The sequence below is a fragment of the Cyprinus carpio genome, chromosome B18 (genome assembly GCF_018340385.1).
Source record: "Cyprinus carpio isolate SPL01 chromosome B18, ASM1834038v1, whole genome shotgun sequence".
Taxonomy (NCBI): Eukaryota; Metazoa; Chordata; class Actinopteri; order Cypriniformes; family Cyprinidae; genus Cyprinus; species Cyprinus carpio.
In genome coordinates, this window is record NC_056614.1 from 24287151 (window position 1) to 24301346 (window position 14196).

Below are 14196 nucleotides of genomic sequence, written 5' to 3' on the forward strand. Positions count from 1 at the left end.
AGCCAAAGACGGGGACGTTCCTGAATGTCAAAGTCCCTCAGCGTGTCTCAGTCCCGTCTCAGGGTTTGTTAGCGCTCGGGATTAAACGCGTCTGTTTGTGGGTGTGCGTTTTGTGCATTTGCCTTGGAGATTTCATTTGTTTTGTAAGATTACAGATAGCTCCCTCTGTTTTCTGCTCCCAGCAGCTCTGTTTGCCTTCTCAAATGATCTGTTTAAGCAGCGCTGAGAGGAACCTCAGGAGAAGGTCATTAACCCTCACGCACGCAAAGACAGAGAAGAAAAGAGCCGAGAAGGAACTGTGTTGCATTTGTGCAGTAGCATGAAAAACGAGCAACGAAAACACAAAAACATTTTGTTATGCTGAAGTCAAACTCGACACACAAATCTCTATCACAGAGTGAGCCGGTCGCTTTTATGTGCATCTTTTTATACTGCTCATGTCATCATGATCAACTAAGGATGAGCGACACCGGACCAGCATGCATTGCAGCCCTGGCCTCTTTTACAGTTGTGCTCATAAGTTTACACACCAATTTTCAAAAACCCAATAAATAATGTGCAAAAAACAAAAAAATAAAAAAAAATAAAATCGAATATTAAAAATGCATGACATTCAAAAATAAACTCACCAAAACAAACTATTTCACATAGCAGATGTTTACATATACTCCACAAGACAAAATAATAACTGAATTTATAAAAATGACCCCATTCGAAAGTTTACATACCCTTGAATCTTAATACTATGTGTCCTTTTCTGGATGATCCATGACTGTTTTTATATTTTGTGATAGTTGTTCATGAGTCCCTTGTTTGTCCTGAGCACATTCTTTGGTTTTCCAGCATCTTCTGCATATTTGAACCCTTTCCAAAAGTGACTATATGATTTTGAGATCCATATTTTCAAACTGAGGGACTCATACACAGCTATTACAAAAGGTGAAAACATTTACTGATGATCAAGAAGGCAACACGATGCATTAAGAGCCTGGTGAATATACATCAGCAGTATTTATGTCTAAGAGAGAGTGAGAACAGTGTGCTGTCGGTCAATGCGTTTGATTTTGCACTTTAGTGAAAACTACTATAGGAAATTCACATTTTAAAATCCTAAAGGCAATAAGAAGATCATCAGAATAAATGAAATGAGAGCATATAGCACTTTAGATCCCTGCAGACTCTGGAAAGCTAATTATTTTTTTCCAGCGGTATCAGACACACGCTGCATGTTAAGATGCAGCAGTTTAAGTTTAAGTGTAATTGTAAGTTGTTAGCTGGCATATCGGCGCCTATAGCCATGGGTCAGTCCTCCACATGTTATGCTAACATTATGAATCATTCACGGTTTTAAACGCCCTCATAGAGGTTTTCTATTTCTGCTTGCTTGTCAACAGCTCTGCTTCCAAGTGAGCTTTCTAGAAAGCATTTCAGTCCTTCAGGACTTAACAAAAGGCAGCAAAATTTATATTAAATGCCTAATTCTGGCCAAATTCTAAGGCAGTGCTTCACAGATAAGGCAATTCCACAATGAACTGCAATGAGCTCGGATAAAAGTTGGAGTACAGCACCTAGAGATTAAATTGTATGAACAAGAGCAAACCAAGAGCCCAATTTCAGAGAATATAATGCAAAATATACAAAATTCCAACAAAAAACTCCAAGCAAGACACAATTTCTGAATGAAATGAATTTGAAAAAAACTGGGTGAACCAGTGATTCAATGATCTATTCATAAAGAGAGTCATTTACTTCACTCCTGAATGAATCAGTGTTCGAACAAAACAAATGAATGAATGAATCAATCAATCAATGACTTTCTCATTAAGACATTAACAGCCACCTAATGGCAGTTTTAGTTTCTTATTTAGAGTATCATTTTATTAAATAATAAAAATCTGAAAATATATTTTGTAGTATCTATCTAATGCTTTCCTCACGTAACACAATAATGGCTTTAAATTATCTTTTGTGGGTAATTTCTGAGCCAAATTTGATGTGCGATAAATTGAGTAATTAATTAGATTCAAAATTTTAATCGATCAACAGCCCTAGTCCATATATATATATGGTACTGAAAATTATTATTTAAAAACAATATATATAATAATCTTTTAATATAAATAATAAAATTCAGTTACATATGAACACAAACACTCTTTTCATGAAATAAAGGCACCAAAAACAAGGCTCAAGGCCACTGAAGGAGCTTCATTATCACAATATAAACACACATTTGCATTATATAAGCCAATATAAGACGAACCTAATGAGTGCAAAAGAACAAGATGCATACTAATAAATAATGTTTAAAAAAGTGGAACTGCACTCACGTCAGTGGTGTAATGCACCTCAGTGACGGCGTATTTCTCCTTGAAGTGTTCACGCGGGTAGATCCTGTTGAGACAGACAGACAGAAAGAGCTTTAATGAGAACTTCCTGTGGAGTGGATGTACTTTATTTACATCCTCCTTGTTATTATGCTCAAATGAAATTTGTTCCCAATTTTATGACAGCCATTTTGCTTTGATGTGATTTTAAATGCATTAAAAACGGATTATCTGCATTAGGGATGTCAATTTTCGATAATTTCCATGATCGATCGCCGTTTCATTTAACGATCAATTAATCAATTAATCCAGTTTCCTCACCCAAATTAAAGGGGGTTTTAGTCAATATAAAGGCTAGTAGCAGGATTGTAAAATGAATAGATGTGATTATGATCATTTGTGACCCTGGACCACAAAACGTGCCATAAGTAGCATGTGTATATTTGTAGCAAAATACATTTTTATCAAAATTATCGATTTTTCTTTTATGCCAAAAATCATTAGGATATTAATTAAAGATCATGTTCCATGAAGATATTTCGTAAATTTCCTACTGTAAATATATCAAAACTTAATTTTTGATTAGTAATATGCATTGCTAAGGACTTAATTTGGACAACTTTAAATGCAATTTTCTCAATATTAAGATTTTTTTGCACCCTCAGATTCCAGATTCTCAAACATTGTCCTCCTAACAAACCATACATCAGTTGAAAGTGTATTTATTCCGCTTTCAGATTATGTATAAATCTCAGTTTCAAAAAACTGACCCTTATGACTGGATTTGTGGTCCAGGGTCACATTTGATAAAATGAAGAGAGAGCGTCGTAGTTACTTTTAGGATCATTTTACTTTGTTGGCTGTTTTATATCTCGTCACGGAGACCAATGAACGCACCTCTTTAAATGGTATCATGGTGCTTGTATTTTAAAACACATTTGCAATCTTTGCAATTGACAAATCCTAACCATCTCACCCACTTATTTCACAGGTTTATTTTATTGTTATTCGTTATTCTGTCGTAAACATGAAGGGCAAATGAAGATTTCGTGGCCATGAATTAAGAATTCATTCCTATGACTTATTTTGTTCCCTCATTTTAGTTAAATCATGGGTTTTCTAGAGAACAGATTCATGAAACATGGACAGTGGCCACAAATTAATAAATCATTGGAATTAATTAACAAGTTGTAGGAATGAATTATATACAGGCTATATCTGTCCACATTTCAATACAAAAGAACTTTCTGTTGTTTCAGTTTCAATGTACTTTTAAAGTTTGGATCACATTAGAAGCACGAGCCACACGCAACCCAAAATTAAACTGCTTAATGGATCATCGATAGCTTTAATCGATTGCATCTCTTATCGACAATTAATCAATCGTCGATAAACCGTTGACATCCCTACTCTGCATGAATGTTGGACGAAGACTGGACTTCAGTTTTGATTCTGCTAATGGTTTCTGCAGTCCTCAGATAATCAAGTAAATGGACTCTTGATGTCGAGTGTTTATGGTTCATGGAAGCGAAGTATTCATGCAAACACACTCCAACCTCATTTTCAAATTGCACATCAATACGTTTGAGAGCTTTAGTAATATAGAAACATGGCTTTAAAGTTTGCAAACACACTCAGAGAGAAAGAAGTGACACAAGGTTTCCAGAAATTAATTATGCTAATAACCATTCATATTCTCCACAGAGAAACTGATTTATATCCATTAACATTTAAATGTATAGGGCCAGTTAATATAAAAAAATATAATATATAATAATAATACTTTTATTAAGTAAGGATGCATTAAATTGACAGTAGACAAGATTTCGGTTTTATATAAATGCTGTTCTTTTTAACTTTCCATTCATTCCATTCAATTCAAAGAAATCTTTACAAATAAAATGCAGCACGTTTTCCAGAAAAAAATAAGTTTTCAACATTGATAATGATCAGAAATGTTTCTTGAGCAGCAAATCAGCATATTAGAATGATTTCTGAAGATCATGTGACACTGAAGACTGGAGTAATGATGCTGAAAATTCAGCAGCGCATCACAGAAATAAATTACATTTTACAGTATATTCAAAAAGCAAACAGATATTTTAATTTGTAAAAATATTTCAGAACATTACAGTTTTTCCTGTATTTTTGATCAAATAAATACAGCCTTGGTGAGCCCTTTAAGAGACCTCTTAAAAAATATTTTAAAAATCTCACCAACCTCAAACATTTGAATGTTAGTGCATAAAGATTGGAGTGAGATTTAGTGATCATTCATGCTTTAGTACAAACTACAAATATTTGGTTTAAAACTCATTTTCAGAAAACACAATCCTGAAGAGAGATAAACGAAGCAAAGTCAAACAGAGCAGAAATCACAACAAGTTTGAAGCTTTGCAAATGTAATAAAGTCTGACTACTTATACATGTATCTATATTTGAATAATTTGCATTAAACCTCTTATCATTGTTAAATTTACAACCAATGACTTAACGACAGTCTGTATTTTAAAGTCATGGCTGATTTAATAACTGTAGGTCAAGTCATTGACAAAGTAGTTAATTCATTCCCTCATTAGACAATTATGAAAAACTGTGAGTGCTTAAACCGCAATGTATAATTATTCTAGTTGGTTGGTTGGTTTGGTTCAAGGCTTAGAATTCTTTATTGATTAATATTTAAAATCCCTACGGAGAAAATGAATGCAATAAATATGTCTGGAACCAAGGCCACTTTGAAAAACACATTATCATCATTATTATTATTATTATTATTATTATTATTAATTTATTAATTTTTGGCTACAATTTAACAGCCATTTATTAAAAGTAAAAAAATAAAATAAAAAATAAAAATTAGGGCCCTATGAAATAAGTTTTATTTTTACAAAATCCTGCTTATCCCTTTTTAATATTTCTGGAATCTATTTAAAATTGTAATGGTTTTATAAAATTTTAATAATCAAACACCTGTAATTAACGGAATTGATAAAAACAACTTAATTTATTATTCTTACAACAATAGTATGTTTTTGCTTTTTTATTTATTTATTTATTATATTTAGTTTTAGTTTTTTTTTTTCTTTAGTTGTGTATTTTTCTGGCAGTCAGATGAAGGCAAAAAACATTAATTTAATTTCTCTTTTAATCAAATTAAAATTAAACAAACTCATTTGTGTAAACAAAGTCCTGCACAAAAGAGAAATAATTAATAAAAAATAAAAATGAAAAAAAAAATTCTACCCTAAAAAAAAAAAAAAAAAAAAAAAAAAAAAATAGTATTTAATACTAATTTTAGTAATAGTATTACATGAAGATGTACATTCTACTGTACAATAATAATATTTCTGACACAGTTTCTTCAAGTTAAACCGAAATTCTGTCACATTCCATGTTATAAAGTAAATTCCATTTTTATGACCGATTCCATGATTCCGGCCACGTTTTCGCAAATCAAAGGGCCTTAAATATCGCACATCATGACACCCAGAAACACTGTAATCTCGAGAAAAACACCAATAACTGAATGTCGGGTCACTGATCACAGCAGCCACAGAAACAAGCACATCAGACGAGCCGCTGACCCGAGACGCCGCGAACCATTCAGCAGCAAACTCATCTGATGAAGTGAGGAAACCACAGGCGTATGTATTAGATTAGAACAGCTTATCCAGCAGCGCTGCAGCATGAACAGGAGGAGAATTTACTGCAGCACCTTTGAGAGGAAGATTTAAATGAAGCTGATTTCAAAGCTCGACAGCAAACTCTGACTGTACCGTCCGTCTCAAAGCGGATCTCTTTACAGCTCCGACATCATAACCACAAGGCTTTTACATGTCCCAAAATCTTTCAGAGCTCAATTTCATGCCTACCTGTTCTCACATTATGAGGAGGATTGAGCAAGGATTCTCCTGTTAATATTACAATGCAATGTGGACAGGTAAAGAATGTGTATATACACACCGACACACATATATATATATATATATATATATATATATATATATATATATATATATATTATATATATATATATATATATATATATATACACACACATTTAATTTACAAACATTAACAGCTAACTATTATTATTTTTATAATTCTAATATAAGAATATATTATGTAAAACTATAAATGTATTATAATTAAAAATATTACTTATATTACTTGTAAAATAAGTATAGTATATAATTTACTTTAATATATATATTTATATATATATATATAGATATTATATATATATAATATATATATATAATTAGTATAATAATAATAGTCATTAAAATATAATTATAAATATTTACTATAGGGTCATCTATTTTTTATCCCAAATATTTCTGCTAAACTATTTTATATTATTGCATTATTTAAATATATATATATATATATATATATAGTATATATATATATATATATATATTATACACACACTTAACAAAAACATAATATTTTTTATTATATCATGACAAAATAATATATGTATTTATATTTGTGTATATATATTTTTGTTAATTTATAATTAATATTTGTATTTATATATTAAATATATTAATTTTAAATACTATTAAGTAAAATACTAATAATTATTATATATTATAATAATATCTTTATTAAAATATACACATAAATATTAAAACATTAAAATTAACATATATTTACTATATAGATCAACCACAACTTTTTAACTTTTTTATATATATATATTTAACAAAATATTATTTTTTTTAAATCAACAGTATGTCACTTTTCACTTATTAAGCCAGGAATGCTCCTTTGTAATTTGCAAACCTATTAAATCTGTGAAATAAAATCACTGAGGGTCTCAGAAGGAAACTGAAAATCCAGGGAAACTATAAAGAGACAAAAAAAATAAAGCGTTTGCTGACTCCAGAGAATTTTAACACAATCATATCAGCAGACGTCAGTGAGCGAAAGAGTCAGAGAGAAACTGAGATAATGAGAGACACTCACTCGCCCATCCATGTGGCGTAGCTCTCCGGCAGCTTGGGAACAAACAAGATGGATTTCTTGGAGTTGACATCGATGGCGCCGAAGCAGTCAGCTTCCGTCACACCGAAGGTCCAGTGGAAAAACGACTCCTGCAGAACAACACGAGTTAGTGCTACATCCACAGATTAAACACCCAGCCATCAACGAGATCCTGTAAGACGAGTTTTGTGATCTACAACACACTGAACTCAGTGAGAGGTTCAAGAGCCTCTTCTGCACACATCCTTCTATCCAACTACAAAGATCTGAACATATCCATCATGTGTAACCGTGTTTCTGTAGACTATTCCTGCAACGAGCCATAACAGAGAGGATTCAGTGTTACAAATACAGATACTAAATAAATTTAACAAACCTGCTTTTTGTGCTTTGAAACATACACTACGCAAGCGTCATTTTATGCATTGCTGTGCCACAAAATTTGCCAGAATGCAATTCATAATGCACTTTGCATACATTGCAAAGGACTTCTTCTACTGCCAGTTTTCCTTTCAGGTCAACTATTGTCATGATTAAGTGAGCTAACAAGTAAATATGATTCAGAAAATTATGTCAATAAAAGTTGAGGAGGAAAAAATGAAGTTCAAAGAAAAGTCTTATAAGTGCCATAAGAGTAGATGTTTTAATAACACATTTAATTTTTTACAAACATTTTCAAGACATTAATAATTAAGATATTAAATATACAATATTTAAAAAAAAAATGATTATATAAATAAATAACAAAATATAAAAATAAATAAATACTTTAAAAAGATACAAAATATTTTAAAAAGATAAAATAAATAATAATTTAGTAATTTAATATTTTTAAATACTTTTAACAATTTAAACATAATACATAATATAAATGAATTATAAATATAGATATAATATATATATATATATATATATATATATATATATATATATATATATATAATATAAATATAAACCAAAATTGCCCATAAATTGTATTTTTCATTTTTTAAATTTATTTTTCTTTTTGTTATTTACTTATTTTTGTTATAAATAATCAATTTTCATTTTACATAATAAAAAACAAATAAATAATTTGAAAATGAAATGTATAAATAAATGCATTTAAGAATGAATGAATTCATTAATTAATTAATCAGTGAGTCAATCAATAGTTTGAAATTTGTTGCAAAACTTTTCCTGTACTTGTGTTGGACTCATGAAAGTTCTCTGTTGAGTGGCTGTGTTGAATTTCTTTTAACTGCATTTCAGTAACGGTATCTTGTCATTCCAGTCTCAACTTTTAGGTAGCTGCCGATTTAATTCAAATTCAGACTCATGAATAAAAAGGAGGCCATTCTTAGTCAATATTCTCTGCAGTGAGATCTCCAGCCGAGGCTGAACGCTTGGCTTTCTAACACGATCAGATAAGCGCACTATCTAATCCACAGAGGACGAGTCGTTTTATTGTCTTGAGTGCATTGCAGAGTTCACGTGCATTCAGTACAGATTGTATAATGGAGCAGTAAAATAAAATCACCACAGGATACGCGCAAACTCGCACGCACTTCTTAACAAGCACAAATTAGAAAAGTGCCACGCATTTTATTCAAGTTACAAACGTGCACGCTAACACTTCAAAAAGAAGACAAACCACAACACAACACAAGCAAATTAATGGTTATGAATTATTTACAGTTAAATTATGATGAAAGTAGGAAGCCCTCAAGCAGTAAACATCACAACACTAAATCGCAAGACTCGCTCCACGAGATACCGGCGCGCAATCTCTGCCAAACAACACAGGATGTGCCTGTTTTTGCAGCTAATGAATGAGAAACATGCTGCTCATTATGTTCAATCAACTTATGTAAATGCAGTAAATTAGGGGGCTCTATCAGACACCCAACCGTAGCGCTGAAATAAAAGGTCTGAACTCACGCGCCTCTTGCCAACACAAATTACCATTTAGCGTAGCATAAACAAGAGCACCACTTACGAATGAGTATAATGGGAAGACGAACACTCAATAATCATTTAGAAACAAAAAAAAAGGTCACCGACATGTTACACAACGATGCACGATGCATTTTTTTGGTAACTGTAGTGACGGTGCATAGAAAAAGTGCATCTGTTAGTAATTTTGTTGTGCATTTGTCTTTTTTTTGTTTACATACTGTATAGTACATTGTAAGTGTGTGTGTGTGTGTGTGTATATATATATATATACAGTACAGACCAAAAGTTTGGAAACATTACTATTTTTAATGTTTTTGAAAGAAGTCTCTTCTGCTCATCAAGCCTGCTTTATTTGATCAAAAATACAGAAAAAACAGTAATATGTGAAATATTATTAGAACTTAAATAATAGTTTTCTATTTGAATATACTTAAAAAAAAAATATATATTCCTGTGATGCAAAGCTGAATTTTCAGCATCATTACTCCAGCCTTCAGTGCACATGTAACATCCAGTCTATATCACCTGATCATTTAGAAATCTTTCTAATATTCTGATTTATTATGAGTGTTGGAAACAGTTCTGCTGTCTAATATATTTGATGAATAAAAGGTTAAAAAGAACTGCATTTATTCAAAAATAAAATAAAAACATTCTAATAATATATATTCTAATAATATATTTTCTTTACTATCACTTTTAAATCAATTTAACACATCCTTGCTGAATAAAAAGTATTGAATTTTATTTAAAAAAAAAAGAAAGAAAGAAAAAATTACTGACCACCCAATTACTGACCAGTAGTGTATATTGTTAGTACAAAATATTTATATTTTAAAAACATAGCTTCTTTTTTTGTTTTTACTTTTTTATTCATCAAAGTATCCTAAAAAAGTATCACATGTTCTGAAAAAATATTAAGCAGGCAGAACTGTTTCCAACTTTGATAATGAATCATCATATTAGAATGATTTCGAAAGGATCATGTGATAATGATCCTAAAAATTCAGCTTTGCATCACAGAAATAAATGATAATTTAAAGTAAGAATAAATTTAAAACAATTATTTTAAATTGTAATAATATTTCACAATATTACAAATTTTCTGTTATTTTTGATCAAATAAATGCAGGCTTTAATTATAAAAACCATTATCAAATAAAAAAAAAAACAAATAACTTAATTAACAAAATAAAAATTCTTAATTAATTATAATAACCCTGATCTGAGTTAACATAAGTTAAATTAGTTAATGCATGATCTAACAATGAGTTATAAATTTGTTACAGTATTTATCATTCTTTAAAGTTAGTTAATAAAAATACAACTGTTCCTTGTTAGTTCATGTTAAGTCCATTAAATATCATTAAAAAATGCAAGTTTTATTTATGTAATGTATTAGTTAGGTCTGATACATATTTTGTGCTGATGATTAATTGCCATAAAATTAATTGTAATGAATATTTTTTTTTTCTTTTTTGTTTACGTCATGTACAGGCTAAACTATTGTATAAAGCAATAAGAAAAAATATAATAAAATTATTTACTTCAATGCTACCAAAATAATATAAAAAAAAAATATAATATAATATAAAAACATTAAATTAGATTACTAAATGCTTTATTTTTCATTATATAAAAACATTAAATAAGATTACTAAATGCTTTATTTTTCATTGTTTGTTCATGTTAGCAAAAGGAACATTCTTGCAAAGTGTTACCAAAAGCTTTCAAAAACCTTCTTGAATTTTATTTCAGTCACTTTAGAGTAAATGTCGAACTGATTTTGCGTGCAGCACCTGTCTGAAGAGCTCGTCGGTGTCGGTGCAGTATCTCTGCTTCTGTTCTCCTCCCTGAAGAACCACCACAGATCCAGCTGGAACATCCTTCTCAGCTTTCAGGCCTCGACACAAACGCTCTCGGTTTTCTGCAAACAGGGCGGCCGATACCCTCAGAGTATCGTTTCCCAGCCAATACACTGCCTTCCTGTCACAGACGACACAACACATACGTTATTCACATTAACACACACATGAAACACTGCAAATAACACTGTGCTGTTGCTCTTTCCCTTTTCTGTTTATTCAGCATACACACAAAACTGTGTTAACGGTTGATCATTGTTAACTACAAAGAAGTACATACATAATCTTGATTAAAAAAAAAAAAAAAAAAAAACTGCTGAGACAGAACTAAATTATCTGTGAGTGTCACACAGATGTTATGCAAGAGCTGGATTTGATCACATGATAACAGGAAGAATTCGCTCTGCTGAAGAGCTGAAAAACACAGCAGGCAAAATTTAAAGCGACAGCGCACACAAAATTCTAATTTGCTGAAACCTTTACTGAACAGCAACAGCACCATAGCATCACCAATGGATGCTCTGCAGTGAATGGGTGCCGATGTACTAGAGTGCTTTGGATTACTGTGATGTTTTTATCAGCTGTTTGGACTCTCATTCTGACGGCACCCATTCACTGCAGAGCATCCATTGCTGAGCAAGTGACACAATGCTACATTTCTCCAAATCTACATCTCGGATGACCTGAGAGTGAGCACATTTCTGGGTGAACTACACTCCTGTACATAGTAAGTTAAAAACTCCTCGTGACTGATCGAAAAGCATCCATTCTGACCCTTTTTACACCCTGAGATGTAACTATCCCATGATATCATAACATTAAAATCACGCTCAAACTGCTTTATCAGCAGAGCGCTTCATCAGCGATAGAGTGTGTAAAGATTAACAGCCGTCAGGAGCGTCTGTATTTGGTCAAAGGTCACTCAGATTCATGTCACTGCACATTAAACCCTTTGCACGCTCACCCATCCTGATAAAAACTGCAATAATTCAGAGGTAATGTACAGTCAGATGGTCATTATTGCAAAATAAACCACCGGCATATGGCACATTATCCTGCTTATTGTGCAGCTATTTAGCAATATAAATAGTCAAACATGAAATATAATATTTGAGTTGAGTAATATTTTGGTTATTTCAGATTTGCACCGACATACAATATCAATGATTGCAATAATAACTCTTATTATGCAAATCTGATCACTGAATTTCACAAACGACCAATCAGAATCACATATAGTAGTGAGTTACGCAATTATTTTGCGAATAAATTACAAAACAAAACAAATCAGCACTGAATGAACCTCCAGTAAAAGCTACTAAGAGTTATATTAAATGTAGAAACTAGAAGCAGGGGTTTCTGGGAATGGTATCATTGTCATGCAATAGATATGTTTTTGTATTATCAGACTATCCTTTCAATTCAGTTCAGTTCAGACTTGAATCCTTCAGAATATGCTATTTTTGTAGCTTATATAACAACATGTTAAAGACAGATTATATGAAATATCTACACTTCAATGCAAATATACTGTACAAACACCACAAGACCGTTTAAAATAACTGCACAGAGATACAAATGTAGACACATTTAAGGTAGTACTTTCACGATAAAGTAAACTTCAGACATACTTTTTACTATGGTACGTTTATGTAAGGGAATTTACACCACCCAAAATCAGTTTATCCGCGAAAAAACACAAATCGAAGAAGACAAAATACACAAACTTCTGCAAAACATGTGACAGAAACAGGAAAAACACGCATCTGAATGTCAAACACGGCGCTCCACGCATGCGCAGTAATACAAAAAACCTCTGCGCGCGTTTATGAAAGAACTGTTTCGCGATTGTGGCTAAAAACATAAAGCTGCAGTAAAATAAAACAGAGAAAACTCACTGCTTTGAAGATGCCATGCTGCTGCTGCTGCTGCTCAGCTGAGAGATCGAGTCATGTGATCACGAGCAGCTGATCATCACTCGATCACGTGACCGCGCACATTGCTCAACACTGGCTGACTAATCAAGTTACTGCACAGATATGATCCATAAAACATAATGCAAAATTTCTCATTTATTATTTACGCTCATCATGTTTAATGGAAGGAAGTTTTTTTATGTGTAATTTATCACACTTGTCCCGCGTGTGAAAATGCATACTTAGCTACTATATTATGCAAAAAGCAATATTTCATTAAAGTAGGACGTCTAAATGCAGTATTCAGAAAAAAGCAGGTGAATATAAACCAAATGGGCTTTTTCTTTTCTTTTCACAAGACTCCGGGGAGATTCTGATCGTCTGCAAAATAAATAAATAAATAAATATATAAATAAATAAACAAATAGAGAACTGGAGCCAGGTGTTTTCAAGTGTAAATAAGTACCAAACATCTGCATTCATTAAACACCTGAGACACCAGATATTGGATTGGGATTTGGAAAGACAGGCAGAAGAATTCAATGAATACACTAAAATTCTAAAACACTAAAACACAAAACATAAATGACGTCGTTATGACTGACCTCTTATAAAATAATATAGGGCCTATATATTTCTCATCTGATTAGACATATATCTCCAATAGAATTTTAGATTAATTTTATCATGCAGTCCCACAAAATGTCATTATATTGTTTTTATTTAATTTATAAGTCAATGCATTAACATTTTAGTATCAAAATATGTGTAAATTAGATGATGTTTACAGCGTGGTCTGTAATGTTTAAGTTAATGTATAAAATATAATTTTAATTAATTTAATATATGCTTGTACATGTGGGATTTCAAGTGCTGATAATAATGATGTGTGTGCATATTGTAAATTGAAAATGAAAATCTTACATTTTCAGTTCCTACTTCCTTAACCAGCACTGTAATATACAGTCAGCATGAAATTAAAATCGATCCCATTTTCTATGTAGTACATTTCTGTTTTAATTGTGTGCTTTATTCCAATAAAAATAATACTGTTTAACTTAATAAAAAATACAGAAACAATATATATAAACATAGGTTTGAAAAAGTTTGAATTTAAAAAAAAAAAAAAAAAAAAAGTATTTTATTTTTTGTGGAAGT

General features: G+C 31.2%; 1 protein-coding gene across 1 annotated transcript in view; it reads right to left on the bottom strand.

The window, feature by feature from the left end:
• The window catches only part of LOC109075421 (xaa-Pro dipeptidase-like), a 57487-nt gene extending 44360 nt beyond the window's left edge, over positions 1 to 13127 (bottom strand). Inside the window, exons 1-4 of the mRNA XM_042744513.1 lie at positions 13021 to 13127; positions 11057 to 11243; positions 7302 to 7429; positions 2331 to 2394 (exon numbers count right to left, since the gene is read on the bottom strand). Of these exons, the coding sequence (XP_042600447.1) occupies positions 2331 to 2394; positions 7302 to 7429; positions 11057 to 11243; positions 13021 to 13037 (396 nt within the window). The 5' untranslated portion in view covers positions 13038 to 13127. The remainder of the gene's footprint in view (positions 1 to 2330; positions 2395 to 7301; positions 7430 to 11056; positions 11244 to 13020) is intronic.
• Between the last annotated feature and the right edge of the window lie 1069 nt (positions 13128 to 14196).